The following is a 20,185-nucleotide window of genomic DNA, read 5'->3' as shown; positions in this document are numbered from 1 at the left end:
TTCTAAAGCAAAAGAAATTAACCTGAAGATGAGAAAGCAACACACACTAAAACCACCTTTCTCTTTTTTTAAACAGAAGTATTTCAGAAGGAAGACAAAATACAGCCCATTTAAAAAAAAATTAACAAAAACCCTCACCATCACTTAACCTATATCAAGAGGATCATTAGTGTCAAACCCAGGAGACAATCTGGTATCCATACTGGGAAGGAAAAGAGGCTAGAGTCCCAGAAGTCCTTCTGCCTGTTGCTTATGAAACTAAATAATGTTTGGGAACAATGGTCCTGTGAGTAACATGTCAACAACACATTTATTTTAAAAAGGCTAAATTCAAGTTTTAAACACAAGTAACTGCAAAAGAAAAAAAAAAACAACTTTGGCTGATTATCCATCTTGTTAAATACATCAAAGTTAGCAATCAACAGTTTCTCTAGGAAGTCTCCAAGAACAGACAGGTCAGCTTAGTCCCTACTGGGAAGGTCAAAAACCTAGCAGTGACACTGGAAATGCTGCCGTGACAGCATCACGCATGCTCACAACGTCTCAGCCAGCACTTGAGAGGCTAATGGTGCATACAAAATCTAAGCTGATCCGCCACAGCCAACTCAGGTTGCCGCGAACTCATCGAGACAAATAAATAAAAAAAGCAACAAGAAAAAATAAAGCCAAGCACCTCTAGGGCCAGACCCCAAAGACACAGGAATCAAAGCTTTTTTTCTCCTCTCCCTATTTACAAAATGCCATTTAGAGCTGATGTGGCCACTTCAGTATTGTGAGGAAATGTCTTTTATGCTAAGCAGTCACAAGTGTGTTGTTCATGGACGCTGTGGCCTGCGTGCCACGGAGTGTCCCACGGGGTGTGTCCCTTCCACCAAGGCACACAGAGGGAGTTCAGTCTTCTGTTTCTTCATATGTTGTCTCGTCAAAGGGCCGGTCTAAGAGAGGTACCAAACGGTGACGGGAATATTTCAGTTGCAAAAGGTCCCCAACTTCATTGATTTCTTTTAAAGCCTGAGAAAGAGACCACAGTAGATCAGCAGAGGAGACAGATGCAAGCAAGTTATCACCACATCTTCCTTTTTGCATGCCTGCAGACTACTCTGACAGCCACTTTACTTAAGTGAGATTTTACTGTGCTAGAAGCTAGAAGCCTGTAGCTTCATAGGTGCATAGGATTTGGTTTGGATTTTAGCATTCAGAAGTCTCGAGACCAAGTAAGCAGCACTGGTCACTTAGCCGAGAGTGACTCTACACCCACCTGACCACTCCACATCCAAGGCAGGATCATAATATCCAGCAATACTAACTCAAATTTCATAGTCATCCCCAAAAAAGCCATGACTATTCAAAGACAGAAAAACAGAGAACAATGTTCCTCCCTTCCTGGAGGTAACAAAGCAGAAGCAGAAAAAAACCGTACATGAAGGTTTGACTCCTCTATGTATCATTCAGTATGAAAACAACATGTGTATTAGTATACCATCTCTGACCTCCTGTATTTTTTGAATTGCAAGATAGCGAAAGGCAAACTGCAATATTGTGTTAACAAGTTCTATCGATGTATTTGTTCTATCTACATTTGGTTAATTTGCCTTGCCCATATACAACTAGAGATGCAAGCTCTGTATCATAGACAACATTGCATGGGAGATTTTTGGCAGCCAATCCAAGGAAAGAAAAAAAAGTTATTCTGGGTAGGATCCGAAGCATTTTCTCCCTGGAAAGCAAGTCCCACTGACTGAGGTTGCCACAAAGGCAACACTCGGGCAACTGATGGCCCAGAAAACTGCTAGTGAGCTAACAAAACCTTTCACCATTTTGACCTGAATGCAAATGTTATGAAGTTTACCAGAGATCAAACATCTGCTAGTGTAAGAAATGAGGAAAGTCCCAGCTCAGTTAATCATAACTTTCTTTATGTTGCAATCTCTTTGCTAAGACACTGGTGCACAATAGGGTTTGTTAAAAGCCAAACCCTAAACTTAATTTCTCTACAGAACACTCCTGGAGCAAGGTACAAAATAAATCGGTTGCTGCAGACAAATCTGCAACAGTACATGATGCTAATTATCTTATATAGGCAAAGGTTGGCATTCTGCACTCCCTTGAATTGTAAATTTATTCAGATAGGTACATTCAACATTCCTTCAGAATGCCTCTAATTCAACATCAATGCTCCAATTTTAACATGTTCTGGGTCAAATGCTTGTCTCTTGAGAATAGTTGGCAGACGGGAGTTAATATCCCTACATGCTTTTCCTTCCTGGATGGATAGTTCAAGTTTTTGTTTCTTTAAATAATGGCCCCTCATGCTTGTTATATCTGGCAGCAAGAACCTCTCCACTCTAAAATCTGGGGGAATGACACACCCAGAAGTTGGACCTTGGTAAAAACAAAATAAAACAAAAGCATGGGCACAGTTTGCCAGAGCTTTAGGTAAAGATCCCATACAGAAACAATTTAAGGTTGAATTTCTGTTGAAAGAGTCTGTTAACTGTTATTCTTGATCACAGATTTAGGATTTTATTAATTTAAAACAAAAAGGACCATGTGACCAGCAAAGACTACAAAGAAAATGGCACTGGTGAACTCCGACTTCAGGAGAGTGCAATATATTTTTCATCACTGAAAAGAAAGCACCAGTCCACAGGGATGCAGGTTATGAGGGACTTCACTCTGATCCTGAGCCAAATATTTTTAGGCAAGGAAGTTTTATTTACATAAAACGGTTAAAATTTTAACTGAGAACTGTTCCCCATCATATGGGTTTATTTAATAAGAACAAGGAAGCATTACAAATATCAGCATTTACAAGATAAGCTTCTCTTGCCTGTGCTCCAAATCTGGATAAATTTTGTTTAGAAAAAATGCCATAACAGCCCTAGTTAGCATCCATGCACACACGGATGGGTGACCAAGTTCTCTGTCACTGACTTGAAGAAGCTCTCTGCCAGCTCTCTCCAAGTCCATTCATTTCAGTTCTTCTTCCTCCTGGATATTGTTGCCACAGTTCTGCAGAGGGATCAGATCTGAGGGCTGCCTTAATGATTAGCTGCCTGAAATCAATCCCCTTTCACTGCATCACAAGAAAACACAGTCACTGACACAAAGACTTGCTCCTTATTAACTCCTCTTGCCAATGTTCTGGGTTCAGAGCATGCAGCTGTTTTGAACCTTAAAGTGGATTACACTCACTTGGAACAAAGCCTCCACATACTGAGCTAAATCAGGATTTCTTCATTCACTTCAAAATTCACACTTCATTTTGACCTGGATGAATTTTCTTAGGCAGACAAGCCCTAATATATTAAGCAATAATTTCCTTGATTTAGAGCATTTAGCACATACAGAGGTACCCTAGAAATGACTTTTTAAAGTTAAATGCACAAAACTTGAAACATGTTCTGGAAAGCAGAAAGACTTGTAAGTGAATTGACAGGAAAAGAGCTTTTTTAAGCACAGGAATAAAAGTTACAGATTGGTTTTGGAAGAGAGCAAGTATAGCACTTACATAGACCCTGCAAAAGCAGCTTGTTATGGTAAAGACTCCAGCTAGTCACTAAGAGAGAAGACCAAGAATCTAACCCACAGCAGGATTGCATGATTGCTCAGGTAGTACCAGCACATCAAGTTAGCACAGCTTTAGTTATAGCTCAGTTTGCAGCAATGTGATTTCAGAGACTTCAGTTTACTTTCTTTTTCTTCCTCCTCCCACCTCCTTCCCATTCATCCCCCCATGTCCACCTGGCCAGAAGTTACTGTTCCCTCATTTGTGTCAACACACTCAGTTCTGTTACCATGCTCTGAGCCAAGTCTGTGATACTATTTGTTTAGCGGGGGATCAAGCTGCCCAGGGAAGTGGTGGAGTCACCATCACTGGAAGTGTTCAAGGAACGTGTGGACGTCGCATTGTGGGACATGGTTTAATGGGCATGGTGGTGTTAGTTGATGGTTGGACTTAATGATCTTACAGGTCTTTTCCAACGATTCTGTGAAAGGAAGGGAAGGAGAGGGCCTTCTCCAAACATACTGTTTCAGAATTTTTATTTGGAACAGAAACAACTGAATTGGGATAATTACGGGAGGAGTAGCAGGACAAGCAGCTGGGAAGCAACTCCTTAGGCAATCTGCTGTTGCAAAGTCAGGGCAGAATCTCTCAGGTCTTACAAGGCAAAAACAACTCAGAAGCAGGAAATACAGCACCACAGTTACATGGCAGGTTGTTTAACTGATACAGAATGACACTAAGTACACATTACTAAACTGTACACACACCACTGCCTTACTATTTTTCCTAACAAAACTGAAGTAAAAAAGAGCCATTTTCAGCTGTTGATTTGAAAGTTCTGCGGCAGTGAAGTGTGAAAAGTTTCAATCTTTTTTTTTTTTTTTTGACACAACATTAGTAAATATCTGTTTGTATGTCCCATTTGCCATTCATGTATAAGTGTTAGCACCTGATCATATCTGGATACTGGGCATGATTTTCCCTTCATAACTCCATGATGACTACTCCCTATCACCTTGTCGACAAAAGGTTTGAAAATAGTTTCAAGGATTTTTTTCTCCATCATCTTCCCAAGATTAAGATGAGGCTTCTCAACCTGCAGTTCCTCAGATCACAATTCTTGCCCTACTTGAAGTCAGTGGTGACATTTGCTTTCTTCCAATCCTCAGGTACCTCCCCCAGTCACCATGACCTTCCAAAGATGATAATCAAGAGTGGCCTTCCAATGACAGCCAGCTCCCTCAACACTTGTGTGTGCACCCCATCAGGTCCCATGGACTTGTGTATGTTCAGTTTGTTTAAATGTTCCCTTATTTGATCCTCCTTCACACCAAGGGTAAGCCTTCATTGCTTCGTATTTTTCCACTGACCTCATGGGCCCAGGATTCCTGAAGGCAAGTCTCATCAGTAAAGACTGAGGAAACAAAGGCACTGAGTACCCTGGCCTCTTGCGTGTCATTTGTCACCCAATCCCTATGCCATTCAGCAGCAGCCCCACATTTTCTCTACTCTTCTCTTTTGCTACTAATATCCTTGTAAAAGCCCTGCCTGCTGCATATCATGTCCTTTGAGAGACTAATGGTCCAGGTGGGCTTTGGCTTTCCTGACCCCATCGCTGCATGCTCAGGACTGTGTCTCTATTCCTCCTTTGGAATAAAAATTCTCACTGGTAATCATGTGCTGAGTTTTGCACTTGCTTTTGAGAAGAATATAGATGTTTTGGAGGTTCTCAGGCTTTTTTTTTTTTTTCTTACCTTCTGCATCTAGGGTCAGAAGAAGCAGAATTTTCTCCTTCTAAAAGATTCAGTGGAAGGTAGAGCCTCTTAAGAGGGGAAAGAGCATTGTCTCAAAGGAATGAGACTGTCCCTCTTGCATCATTTAAAATATGAAAAGAAAGTCCCTGAGATTTACTGTAGGCAGCCATTCTACATTGTTGAAGCAAGGAAAGAGAGATGGAGTTATTGCCAGCTCTACTACACAAGGCTTTGAACATTAGGTTCCACTAGTTCATGTACCAAACATTGAACCAGTCTACAAAAAAATAGACAACTATTGTATCTGTTTAGAGAAGGCATAAGCAAAAGGAAGACAAGATGAGACGCTTACCGTATCAAGCATCTCTTTGGTATGAGCTGCAGACAAACAGAATCTGGCTCTGGACTCGATGATGGGGGTGGCAGGGAAGCCCACAACCACAACACCGATGTTCCGCTTCAGCATCTCACGCCCAAACGCACTGCCAGAGAGAACAGGAAAGATTGTCAGAATGATACCAGCAGCAGCAACATGAGGGTCTCAGTATGTTAACCCATACAGGCCTTTGTTGAAGCAAGCCTGTAAGACCACAATTTGGAGCTTCCAGTGCTTTCTTTTAGAGGCAGAATGCCTGTTCACAAAAGCCTTTTTAAATTAAGTCCCAAGGTGGTCCTCCTCAAAAGGTTTCACTGTATTAAGTTCTAACAAAGCTGAAAGATTATATGTGGCAGAGGCTGGTCTTTTAGCAGGCTGTTTCTAAATGGATTTGTAACTTAAGCTTGGAGATCTTTCCAACAGGAAACGGGGATTTTGGCTCAGAAGTTTGACTATACAAGGAATCCCCCATGCTGCAATCCCCCAAAGCAGATGCTTCTGCAGTTTCAAGATGGTTTGTTTTCACCAATTTAATTCAATTAAAGTACATTGTGGTGTCACAGAATGTACCACTTTTTAAGTGCTTATCATGGGAACCACTGAATTGCCACAGTAAATAGAGATCATCTAATCTGATATAAAATATTTTTAAGGAAGGTGCAAAAACCTCATACAACTGTCACACAGTATCTTCAACAAAACAAATTCTTACGGGGATTAAAGAAGTCACAGGGGCTGTGACTTATATGATGAGAGGCACGAAGATCTAATTCCTTTCCATAATGGCAATGCAATCGTGGGTGTTTCTACAGGCCACAGGAAATGGTTAATCCTTTTTGAATTGACCTTGTCTTGAGAAGTAGCAATGAACTTAAGAGGCTTATAAGGATGGATGAAAATAACATACTTTTACTAGGTTTTTAAATTTTCTGCCTTTTACTTCTGCTACAACTATTTTTCCGTATAAATAGGTGCATCCTGATACAAAATGAAGTGTATCCATTTAGTACATTCAAACTATTTTAAAAATGGACTACAAGAGACAAAGAAAGGATGAAGTAGACCCAATGTACATCCTACGAGCCAACGCTCATCACAGCTCTGTGTTCTTGCTTGTTTTTAAGTAAGTTACTGGCTGAACTGCTCAGCTAATAAACATTTCCATGAAAAAGATTGTTCTGACTGATAGGGCAGCTGGACAGTAGAAACAGTATGCCTCTGTGTGCTGGATGGCACACACTGCAGATTCCACAGCACCCATAAAGGTTACAGGCCTTTTATATTTGGTTATACTGAGAAGGGTGGAGGAAGACTGTAACTAGCTTCATGCAGAGTGCTAGATGTTTGTTTCCTCACAGAACCACAGTGCTTAGCCAGACTAAAGCCTAACTGAGCTAGAAGAGCACTAGAGATGTTCAGTACAGCTTAAAATGAAGCTATGCTTTCCAAATTTGAAAGTGTTAGTTGAGGACTGCATTATATACACTGACAAGCAGCTATCAAAGCCAAGTTGTCCTTGAAATCAGGCTTTTGTTTTGTTGCAAAATTTTTTAATATAGACATTATAACTTGCTTGCAGAATTTTAGCCTTAATTATCCACACAGCAGCCCACCAGTCCATAAGCATTTATAAAGCTATGTGTTACAGTTCTATTAGTATTTACGATAACAATACCTGAGCTATTAAACCCAGACCTCTTAAAAAACTTGGGATTCATCAAATACAGGTTGTTGTGTCCCATCATGTCCCACCTCCCTGCTTTTTCTTTTTTTAATTTTCAGAGTTCATCTGTGGAAATGTGTGCTGCTTCTGATCCAGGAGCTGGCTGAAAAGACTCGTGCAGTGAGTTTTAATTTCCATTCAACTTCAGCTTCTCTTTAGCACATATATATATATACACTTTACAGATAAATAAAATGAAAAAAACACCCAACTTTTAAAACGTGGCACGTAGTGGTAAAATTGCTTCCCTGAAGTGCGTTCTTGCTGCCCCAAGCTACAAGCCTTGATTTTCTCAAAATCACTTATAGGAAGTTTCCATGTTTTGTAAGACTCAGTCATGAACATAAAAGCAAAAATCAAACCAGTCTTTTCTTATATTTAGAAAAGCCTTAATATTCTTGTACCATCCTAGCTTTAAAGGATGAGAAGTTATCCTGTTAAACCTACCCAATTTTTGCTGGCATGTACAGCATCAGAGGCACAACAGGGGAATCTTCATTTCCATAGATGATAAAGCCCATCTCTTTCAGTCGTCTCCTGAAATATCTCGTGTTCTCTGCTAGCTGTTGCACACGCGCTTTCCCTAGAAAAGAAATTAAAATAAGGCCATGAACACAATAGTCAGAAGTCACATGTGTAACTGCAACACAAGACCTCTAAGTACAAACTATGAATGTACCGCTTGTGCTTAAGGAAGTGTTAAAATTAAATGCAAACTAGAATTGGCAGTTTCTTCTACCTCATGTAGTCAAGACTAATCACTCATTTTCTGACAAGGCTGTAGCTGAATGGACTAAGACAGGCACAACCATCAAGTCCAAGCACTCCCTAGTTTTTTCGTATCAAGTTTTTAATCAAGAAGTACCTGGCAAAACAAGGCAGTTACCTGCTTTCAAACAAGATTCAAAATTTGCTCAAAATTCACTGGTAACTGCATCTTGAAGAAGACTTTGCTTACACTTTGAATAATTAATGGAAACCTATTGAATCAGCTGGGGCTGTTTGCTATGTTTTATCCTGCTTGTCTATATTAATGCAAATTACTACTTTCCTCCTTAGATCTGCTTGCTGAACTGATAATGTGGCTACTCGCTAACCTTTTTCAGTTAAAATGAGCTGGGTTTAAATTCAGCTGATTACTTCTTATAATCCAGCTCACTTCACATAAGCAGCAGCAGCCAATTTATCATGTATTCAAGCCAATTCTGTATGGATTTTTTTTGACATTTGTCAAAATTAGTACACAGGACATTGGACAGCTAGTATAATTTAAATATTCCAGCTATTCATATATGCATAGGACAACCTATTTATCAATTAAATTCTAGCCTAGCACAGTGTGCTACATTTCTGTACTGCCCAGAAAAAGATCCACATCATCTCACCTAAGCAGATGATAATGCATTTCTGATCAACTAATACTCTAATGTGCTTAAGAGATTAAGCCATAATAAGTATAAATATATTTAAGTATAATGTATACAAGTATAAATATATGTAAGTATATGAGACTATGATAAGTAACATCTATAATTACTTGTCTCTGGATAATTGATTATCCAAACACTGCCTTCACCAGATGGGTGATTCATATACTGAAGCATTAAATCTGCAGCAGTGCGGATCTATGCCACATAGTGAAGTTGCCTGCTAGATATTAATCATCTTCCTTTAAAGTTGTAGATAACATAAGGTGATTAATCAAAAGGAACACCAGGTCTCAAAGAAACACCCAACACCCACATAGCTCTGCTCTAGGCCAGAACACATGTAATTTTAAGAACCTATATAGTTTTTGTAGCCAAGAGTATCAGACATTCCACCCACAACCATGCAATCAAAGGCAAAATCCCATCAAAGGCAAAGCATGACAAAAAAGGATGAAACCTGTTAAATTTGCAAAACTTGGCCTATCATTAGTGGGTAGGAGCTGGTATTTTTAACGGCATTCACTGCCATTTAAGACATCTCTTCTCCTCCATTAACAACATTATTTCTTAATCTTTTCTCCCCCAGAGCTTCTGCAGAAGCTTAATTCCTCTTCCCCAAAAAGCAGTAAGATTTCAGTAAAACAAAGGCATCTTGTGCTTATGAAACTTATTTTTTAATTGGCTCACATCAGATCAGATCCTCTAGTGGAGACCCAGCTTTCTCTTATGTCTTCAGACCAATTATTTGGTTATTTTAAATACCCCAGACTGCAAAGTGAAGTTGAAAAAAATAAAAAACCCAACAAAATAAAAAGAAACAGGCCTACTACAAGATACTAAAGATAGTGGGCCAAAAGCCACTACTTGCATTTCTAAGACTGAGACAATCAATAAAAACACAAGTGTCCAGATCAATCTGTATGCAGAAGAAAAGCTACTATGGTACCTTCTGAGAAAGCTGCATCCACATGTCTCCTATACAGAAATGCACAACTTCTCACAACATTTTGAGTCAGTGATGTACAATCCCATCAAAATACATATGAGATTTCACCACTATGAGAGTAGTAAGGTAATGTACACAGCTGGATACAATTGCTGTGGTCAGCCCCTCTCCCACAATCGGGAATGCAGCTTCCCCCATACATACATTCTCTCCATGCTCCCACAAAGCACGGAGTTTACAGTGCTTCGACCAGAAGGAACTTCAGCACCTTTATAGTTTTCTCCTTTACACATTCTCACCCTTTTCCAAGTTGTTGGGAGCCTTCCAGGCTAAAGATTAAAGAGCAACCTTAATTTGTAGTTGGCAACCGCTTCACAGTCTTCCTTAAACTCCTTCCCAATAAAGAGTTTATGATTCTAGATTTGTCCTTATAGATTGAAGAGTGCTTTCAGATGTAAAAAAGTTTCATGCGCAAGCCTTTCAGTTCTCTACAGAGATGTAATCACCTACTACAGCACCTGACAGCTTTGGAAGACACTTGCCTTCTTCAGGTTTGTGGGTCTCAAGAGCCTGTCAGCTTTCACTTCGCTCCGGAACCATCAGTCAATTTAATGAAATTATTACCTCTCTAAAAACTTGTCACCATGGCTACAACAATATTACCAAGAACTTGAAAACAGACTCAGCGGTGTCTTCTCACTGCCCACCGTGTGTCATTACCGTCTTCTGAAGAGAACTGTAGTAGTCATGGTGAAGCAAAACACCAGGAATCGAACAAGCTCTGGGTGCAGGCTCCCTGTCATCTGCTTTCCTTTCTCCCTGCATCCTGTGCAACTACCCTCCTCTGCACTTCAACATATTTAGTCTCCTATTCCACTACAAAATCCTGCACTTAGAGTGATGCCACACGCTAATTGAATAGGGTTTGCAATATCATGCAACAAGCATACATCCAGTGTTTAGCTCTGTTAACATTTGCTGGTTCAGCCCCACTGGTACACACTAGTGTAGCAGCCTGTCAACTGCTACTACAGTTTTACCATGTTTTCTGGGACCACAAAGACAAACCAAGCAGTGCCTGGATACAGCAGTGACTAGGTACCACTGCTAATCCCACTTGTACCCAAACAGTGCTTGAGAATTCAAGACAGGATCTCAAAATCCCTTCCCAGCCCAAACATCTTCTGAAGCTCAGAGCTCTGTCCACATCTGCTCAGCTGTAGGCCTAGAAAAAGACTGCCAGGACTGCAGCAATCCTCCAGCAGCTGGCTTTCTTGGCAGTATGCAGCTTCATTTTTAAGACCATGTAAAAAAGGCCGACTCAGACACCACGCTGCCAATTGTTCTCACATAGGAGTTGTGCAACTATTCTGGTAATATCTTCTCATCTAGGAAACTGGAATGAGATGACCTTCAGGGAGGGAAGGAAAGGGGGAAGAAAGGGAGGATTACTGGAACTGAGTTCTTCAAAAGGCTAGAAAACTAGAACCCCTTATGATAGCAACTGATCTGAAGTCTCTTATGGGTCCTGTAAATGCCTTGAACTAGCTACTGACAGACCTACACTGGAATTAGATGATTAACTAATAACTTCTCCTTTGCTTTTATACCCTTTTGCAAGTTTTCTCCAGTCATACCAAGATTGCTCTCGCAATTTAGTATAACACTTCCTTGCTTGTAGCAGCCTGGGCATCACTTAGTCTGAAGCCCACATGTATCCCCTAAAGAACATGCTACCACTGCATCAGAAGTAAAGGTGGCATGCCACCTAAAGGGGAGAAACACTCTCCCTTTACCACCCTCAACTCAGAGCTGTAGCTGTGTGGACTCGGCAGAGAAAGAAAAAAGAACAGAGAAGACAAATGCAACAATTGCCTCTGCTTGGATAGCTAAGATGGGCTGAATATTTACAGCTGACAGTTTGATAAGAGGAACATGCTTTTACTTGACATAACCTTACACCTGTCCAAGATAACACTTTAAATTGGCATTGCTAATTTTCATACTGACATTTGTTTTACTGTACGCCTTAAGTGCAGAATATGCAGTACAGAGTTGCAGTCCTCCTACCCCAAGTGCTAATAACCAAGTGTGAAGTCCCAGATCAGCGGCAGCTTTGCTGAGGAAGTCACTCAGAGCTCCTCTCAAACCTTTGCTCTAAGGCATTGCCCATAACATCATGGTTGTTATCTACTCTATGAGGCCAAGAATGCCAGATACATGCTTTTGCATTCATAAACCCTAAGCAACTTAACAGAACAGCCAAGTCAGGCTTTAGAGTTTCTGCAGCAGAAGGGTTCAGTACCACCAGCTGAACCAATACAGTAAGTAATGGCTGATTGACTGTAGTATTTTTACCATTCTTCCAATACTTAGCACGTACCTTCTAATATGAACAGCAAACTTTTGCCAACTTCTAAACAAGCTTCAAAAGATGGTGTTTCTATACTTGTGCTGAGGGACAGTATTTATCTTTTCCGACATTTTACTATCTGGCATATCAAGTCTTACAAATATATAAGGCAAGCAATATTCTTTAAAAAAATGCAGCTAGCATCTACCTGAAAAAAAAGGAAAAAAAATTCCAGCACCCTGGAGAAAGCACTGCATTATGAATCTAAAGGCACGAGATGCATATTCCCCACAGCCCTAGTGGAAAGTAAATTAGTATCTCTGCCAGAACAGATTCCCACAGGCTAAAAGAATGATACTTTGTCACTTGTGAAGGCCTCTGCTTTAGAGGTCATATTGCTCAGAAAGACAGAAGTTGTAGTGGAAACATTATCTAGGAGGTATTTAAGCAAATTTCTTCTTGAAGCAGAAATTAAGTTGATACTCAGTTGCAGGATAAAAAGGGGGCTGCACATTCCACCACACCAAATCTAAACTCCTCTTGCAATGGGTTTATGAACCTATATATTTAGCCTCACTGCTCTTTACATCGTAGAAGTTCATGCTTAAACTAACCATCCAAATACTGCAAGAATTCTCAGAAAACCCTTATTTGCAAAAGGCAGTTTAATAAATACACAGTAATTGCTCAGCAATTAAAAATTTTTGCAAGGCCAGGATGAACTTAGGTCTTTGAAAAAAGAATAATAGAAAACCAGACACTTCTTAGAGTCGAGATCTGTGTAACTTCTCTATTCCATGTTAAAAAAACCATCTCTACAAAGAACAAAGCAGCCCTAGAATTTGTGGAAGTTACTCTGCCACAAAGATCTAATGTTTGTAATGTTTCTGTCATCTATTAAGGCTGATGAATAAGCTATCATAGATGGTATTGGACTCAAAAGAAAATTTAGTTCGACCAGGATGTATTTGTTTTTCCCCCTTCTTGTGATCTCTAGGCAGTAATCGGTGAGCAATCACAAATCTGTCCTTCTAAACAATGCAACACTTCATCAGCAAGGCTTCTTGAGAAATAAAAGGCATGTTGCATTGTACACAAACAAACTACTGACTGACATTGAACTCCAGAGGGGCAAACCAACTTCAGATGGGCAAAAAAACAGAAGCAGGATTTTATCTGCTTGTCACATTAGGGATCACTGTCATCGTGATCTAAACCAGAGATACTTGATGCAATACAAAGGAAGCTATATGTTTACATTTTTAATTAATTCTTATAAAGACTTCAAAGCAACATTGTAGGACATGTCTTTAAAATAGTTCCTGAGCAGTGAAACTGTTAACTGTATGCACAAGCTGCAATACAGCTTTTGTTGGTCAACAAATACCAGTTCACAGTAGACAGCTATGATGAAGTTACTATATATTCTTTCATTAATTAATCTTGTAGCTGTTTGACACATTACAGTTTTAATCTTGCAGTCTTAACCTTTTTTTTTTGTTGACAACATGGACAACAAGGCTAAACTGAGCAATTCCATGCCTTTATCTTACATACTAGTTGAAGGCCAACATGTTTGGTTTTAATGATCAAAGGAAGAATTTAGAATAGAAGAAAACTCTTGATATGAGTAGATTGCTATTCAGTACATGCAAAATCATTCCACTTGTGATACATATATATTGCCCCAATTACTCAGTCCCTCAATAACAGCTCACGCTGTAACATAATGGAACGCCCTCAGTTCCAGTTTTCAATATGTGATCAATGAAATGAAAACATTTACTAGCAGAGATTTGTAAGAATTCTGTGAGAATGTGTGAAGATGTATTCTGATAGTAGTACACTGCCTCTGATAAGACTCGGTAGGTATCTAACAAGAAGTAGGTTTTGTTAAGAAGGTCGGCTGGAGCATATTAAAGACATCTTTTAAATCACTGCAAGAAGTAAAGAAGATTAGGGCAAGTTAATCTTAATATCAGATCCATAAGGCATCTTTGAGATGAAAACACTCCATTAATTCTTTGCACAAGAGTTACTTTCAGTTTCTAATGTAATTTGTTTCACATTGTTTCACATTGTTTTTCAAGCTTGTCCCATCTTACAAACTCTTGCCAGTGCAGAGGTGTTGGAGGTTAGAAGCATTATATCACCTGCTGACAGATGTGCCATCCTTAATTTTGGCAGAATAATTTCTCTTGGTATAGCTTATTTCAGTCAAGGAAGGGATTTATCTGGCAATAAGTTTACCCTGACAAATACCACAGTTTTACTGATGTTAGCATGACTTCAGCAGGCATACTTTGCTAGGAGGGCTATCATTTTTGCAGGACTGCTTAGCTGGGAAGGTTTCTTGTCCTCTCCTCTCCTGACAGCCACAATCTAGGGAATCTAGTAAACCTTTTCCCTCCCTTGTACAAATGCTTTTCCAAGACTAAACCAGTTAATTTTTTGGTCTTTCTTGGAAGAAAAAGAAAAATAAAAATCAAGCTAATTAAAATAATATACTTGGTCAACTAAGTGCTCGTGTGGATTATGGTAGCTCTGCGTGCGTGTATAAGTGCACGCATACCTGCGAAAGGACATCAAAGCAGCAGATCTCAACCTACTTTTTCAGGAAACAATGCTGAAAGGCATTTTATAACCTGAGCAGTAATGTTTACTGACTGTTGCTCGCTACTTAAGTAACAACTGAGCCTCCATATTCTTGTGTGGAATAAAAAGAGCTTGTGGAAAGGGTATGTTCTGTAGCATTCGCCACCGTTTCCAAATGATACAACCAACCTACAACCCAATTTTATGGAAATCCTTGACCACGCAATCTTACTAAGATTTTTACCAGACATGTATGTAAATAAAAACCAACCATCACTGAAAACAGGAAAAAAAAAAAAAAGAGAAAGAAATCAAAATCCATTATGAAGGCACAGAGAACAAACCAATGCCATCATGTCCTGCTCCCCAAGCAGAAGATAAGGTGGCTAAATACATCCTACATGGAAAAGATATGGACCAGGCTGCAACATTTCATGGTTGCTTTTCTGAGAGCACCAGCATCAATGACAGTGAAGATAAAGCACTATTTCATTAGCGTGGACAGATCTTTTTCTCCATATACATTGCTATCAATGGGGCAAACAGAAGAAAACAAGTGATCATTTCTATTTCAAAAAGCCTGTATTTTCAGTCATTTGGAAGTGTTTAAATCAAAGTAAACTGGTGATGAAAGCTTGGTTACATATATCACCCTTTAGAAGTTTGTTTCTTCAAGTCAGAGTGATGCTGTATTATATTCAAGCTTGTAAATTTTTCCACATTAAACCCGCCTTGTTTTTGCAAAGGCTTATACTTCCACTCTGTTTATTATTCCTACATTTCTGTCTTTTGGTTGGCTGTTTAAGTGGAAGACATAATTCAGCATACTCTGTTTTGGAAACAAGCATTTTTCAAATCTCAGCCAGGAATTCAATATTCTTCTGCTGATTTAACAGATTCTCCACTAAGCTTTCAGAAGCTAAGTTGCCTCCTCAGGGCTTATGAAGATCTTCTGCAATGTTAACGTAATAAGTCAAGTTGTTTTCTGGACACTATACTTGTAAATACCTCATCATTTAAAAAAAAAAAATCACAAGAGCTGATTCCTTTTTTGAGATGGCATAAAAGCACTACTACTCTTTTACTGCCATGAACATGTTTTTCCTGTAAGATATAGAAAACTCCCTTTTTAAGGCTTCTCCTGAAAAGCACAAGTCAAGCATGACTTCTAACATTTGCACAATGAAAAAAAAAATAGCAAAATGTTTTTAGATTTGCCAAGTAACTGAAAGGACAAGCATGATTTAAGAATATCTGACTGGAAGCAAGGGTCAGATTCAAAACAAAGTAGTACCTATTTAAGGGCTATAGTAAGTAAACTGAAAACTAGAGAAAGAGTGAGATTTTAAACTAAAAAACGCTAGAACACCGAACGAAATTCCAGTTCAACATTGATTAAATGCCAACACTTTTACCTTTTAAGGAAAAGTTGCACTAAGAGAGACAGGAAGAGCACAATGTTTTTAAAAATGCTGTAATAGATGTTTAAGGACCTGGGATGGTAGTATCTGCCAGAGCTGATTTTAAGAGGCTTGTAACATCATCTGTTAGAAAAAAGACTCGTAACATGAACTCACATCCCAAGGCAGAAAGGGGGATCAAGACCGATTCCCATGCACAATCCTGCCAAAGGCAGCACTCACCTACACAATAATGGAAAGGTCACCTCCTGCACCAATCTATTCTTTCAGCCTCAAAAAAAAAAAAAGAGTGATTTACAACAGCTCAAAAACGAGAGGTAGGTTTAAAGCGAAGTTTTCACTGGTTTCTTCTGAGAGATCATACTAGAAAAGCTAATAAAGAAAATTTCATTACACATTACATAAAGATTTCTTATCTTTCAGAATACTTTCCCTATCTCATTGTTTAAGTTCCAGGGACAAGGTGGCTCCACAGGTACCAATCTGCTTCCTCTAAGTTTGCATGTGTGAGCACTGCAGCGCTGCCAATATTTGCAGTAAGAATTTTACATTCTTCCCTTCAGATGCCGTCTGCAGATTTTCACTACATGTCTTCAGAGAAGTGTTATATGCCATTATACAATGTAAGCTGAGACTGCACAGAGACATATTAAAACGTATGGGTCAGAATACTGTATTCCCCCAGTTTTACATTATAAAGCACCAGCTCACACAGGCAAATGCCAAGAGAACCTGCCAAAACAATTAGAAACTTAAAAAAAGTAATTACAATAATTCCTGAACTCAGTGCTATTGTATTACTGTTTAATAGCTCAAACTCTAGTATTTAGCAAACCAGCCAGAAGAGAGAAGTGACTCATTGGGTTTTTCCACAGCACTGCTGGGGGGATCCAGGTTTAAAACAAGCTTGGAAATAGGAAGAGCCATTGTGGGAAGAGTCTTTAGGCTTTATGTCTAGAGTCTGGGGTCACCAGAAGGACCAAGCATCTTCCACTAGGGGCCACTGCTGCACAGAGGGAACCCGCAGCCGCCCTCTGCGGTACCCGAGGGCGCTGCGGACTCCCTCTGCCCGGCAGCGACCTGCTGCCAGGATGTGCTCCCCCCGGCAAAAAAGCCTATACCACATCACGGTAGAGCCATGCTTAATTCATCCAGGAGACGCGAAGGAACCGCTAACTGGACAGCTAAGTCAAGTTATTTACTCTTCTCACACACTTGTGTGCTTCCCGAGTTCACCGCTTGGGAGATAAACTACAAATAATGTGGGAAGAGAAGCTTGGTTTAAGAGCCAGCGCACTTGAAAGCATGAACGAGGAAATCAAAAGACCGCTGAGAGCTCATGTTCCTTGGCCATATGGCAGCAGCATTAGCAACGATTTATTTTAGGAGAAGTGGTGAAGGGCTTGGCTCACGACCATTCTGAGTTAACCACATGCCTATGGCTTTTTAACAAGACTGTATGCAGGGGATTTGCCTGGATTACATGGGTACTGAGTATGGAGCCACTGCAGAGGTGATGGTAAAAATGCTTAGTGCTTTAAAAGAGAGAGGAAAACAGTTAAATTTGAGTTAAAAAAAATTGGCAATGGTAAATCCAAGGAGATTCAGAAATGGAAAAAGGAGAAAAGAAAAATTATGGCTGATGTTCTTGGCATTGAAAGGTCTCTGAGAAACAACATTTATGCTAATATTAAGTCTCTGTCATTGCATTTCCTATCAAGCTAAACAGTTCCAATGGAGTCTAAAGGCATGCCAGAAAACAGCTGGGTGCATGTACTGTGTACTCATTGAGTTTATATATACTGGTGAGATTGAAGCCTTTGGCATATTCCAAAGCCCAGAGGAGTATTTTTATATTTGCACTTTCTGATTTTGTTTGCAACTACCAGCTTCGTTTAGAGAACTCCAAGGCAGCCTGCTCACACCATGAACTTCTTCATAAAGAGATGCAGCTCTCGCCATGAAGAGATCATGTCTCTTGATGTGACTGGAAAGATATGATCTGTTAAAGAACTACCATTTAAAATATACTGACTTAAAAAGGTTTTAAAAGAACTTTGGTCAAGTGTGTAATCATAGAACCATATTATAGAAAGGTTTGGGTTGGAAGGGACCTTTAAAGGTCATCTAGTCCAACCCCCATTGCAACAAGCAGGGACATCTTCAACTAGATCAGGATGCTCAGAGCCCTGTCCAACCTGACCTTGAACGTTTCCAGGGATGGGGCATCTACCACCTCTCTGGTGGTGGTTCCAGTGTTTCACCACCCTTATTGTAAAAAATTTCTTCCTTATATCTAGTCTAAATCTACCCTCTTTTAGTTTAAAACCATTACCCCTCGTCGTATTGCAATAGGCCGCCTACTTTGGTGACCACAAGAGAACTTGACTGATCAGGCTGCACATGCACTCCAAACATCACAGTGGTAGTATTGCCCAACCTTGTTGTAGCCAATAAAATAGTATTTGTATTAACAGGGTAAGTCTGTGGAAGGTGCGCCCAGGTAGAGCAGCTCCTCTGCTTAGTGGCAGAGCTCCCAGAGGAGGTGAGTACGTTGAGGAGTATCAAGGAGTGCGAGAGGGAGACAGTCCAGTGGAATTGCACTCTACCTTCCCTGGGACAGACCCAACAGGCAGACAGAGCACGGGATATGGAAAACTCGCCTTTCCTCTCTCCACCCAGCGGAACAAGGTGACTTAAGGGATAGGGGGCAATGGCAACAAGTTCTTGCCTGGCACAGCAGGCGAACCCCCTCTGTTACTACCCCACCTTCTCAGGTCCTCTTGCATAATAGGTATGAGGCTCTGCAAGTGGAACCAAACAATAACAAGGATGAGGGTTCACCTAGCTTGGGGGTGTCACCAAGGTTAAGCCAGCCTACGCCCTGCGTAAAAACGGCTTCTGTAAAGAAAAAAAGACAGGTCATTGTCGTAGAGGACTCTCACCTGAGGGGAACAGAAGGCCCGATATGCAGACTGGACCCACTTCTTAGGGAAGTCTGCTGCCTCAGAGCCCGTGTTAAAGACGTAACAAGAAAACTTCCTACCCTGGTATGGCCCTCAGATTATTATCCATTATTGATTATTCAGGTAGGCAGCAATGAAGTTGTGACAAGAAGCTCGAGGGCGATCAAGAGAGACTTCAGGGCCTTGGGAGGACTGGTCAGGGGATCGGGAGCACAAGTGGTGTTCTCCTTCATCCTTCCATTGGCAGGCAATGACAAGGGAAGAAACAGGAAGAGCCAGCTGATCCATTCCTGGCAACGAGACTGGTGTCACCAGCAGAATTTTGGATTCTTTGATCATGGGTCACTCTATATGGCACCAGGCCTGCTGGTGACAGGCAGGGAACGCCTGTCTCTGAGGGGGAGAAGGATCCTGGCACAGGAGCTAGCAGGGATCATTGAAAAAGCTTTAAACTAGAATTGAAGGGGGAAAGGGATAAAACCAGGCTTGCTAAAGATAAGCCTGGGGGTGGAACACCAGTGTTTGAGGGGTGGTGTGCAAGCGAGGACCTTTGGACTGCCGTCTCAGCGGAGGTAGGGGATGGGGACCCATGCGGCAGCAAAGATGTAGGGGTTGTTGATGTGCTAGAAACCAGGGAAGTGCCTGGGATCAGTCACATAGGAATTAGGGCTTCTTCCCCCAAAAAGGTGTCAGGATCAATAGCCCAACTAAAGTGCATCTATACAAATGGACACAGCATGGGCAACAAACACGAGGAGCTGGAAGCCATTGTCCAGCAGGAAAACTATGATATAGTGGCCATCATGGAAACATGGTGGGACAACCCACACAACTGGAGTGCTCCACAGGATGGCTACAGGCTTTTATTATTTAAACTGTAAATTCTCTAGAGCAGTCACAATCTCTGTACAGCAGTGAGCACAACAGTCTTGGCTCATGTCAAAGGTTTTCTGCGATATGGTGACACAAAGATGTTACAAAATGACACAGTAATAAAATCAGCTAAAATGGCTGCTCACTTGTGCACAGCCATGACAGTATTATAATTATTTGATTAGTCGTCTTTTGCTTCAAACAGCAGGCTTCATTAAGTGAGCAGAGAGACTTTGAAAT

The 20,185-nt window shown here is 40.5% G+C and overlaps 1 protein-coding gene across 1 annotated transcript in view; it reads right to left on the bottom strand.

Moving 5' to 3' along the window:
* Positions 1-411: 411 nt before the first annotated feature.
* Positions 412-20,185, bottom strand: part of SPTLC2 (serine palmitoyltransferase long chain base subunit 2) — a 73,145-nt gene continuing 53,371 nt past the window's right edge. Inside the window, exons 10-12 of the mRNA XM_059819724.1 lie at positions 7,809-7,944; positions 5,615-5,744; positions 412-1,011 (exon numbers count right to left, since the gene is read on the bottom strand). Coding sequence (XP_059675707.1) covers positions 892-1,011; positions 5,615-5,744; positions 7,809-7,944 — 386 coding nt within the window. The 3' untranslated portion in view covers positions 412-891. The remainder of the gene's footprint in view (positions 1,012-5,614; positions 5,745-7,808; positions 7,945-20,185) is intronic.

Source organism: Gavia stellata, chromosome 7 (genome assembly GCF_030936135.1).
Source record: "Gavia stellata isolate bGavSte3 chromosome 7, bGavSte3.hap2, whole genome shotgun sequence".
NCBI classification, from domain to species: Eukaryota; Metazoa; Chordata; class Aves; order Gaviiformes; family Gaviidae; genus Gavia; species Gavia stellata.
Note: the sequence above shows the minus strand (reverse complement) of the source record. Positions and strands in the feature narration are given on the sequence as shown.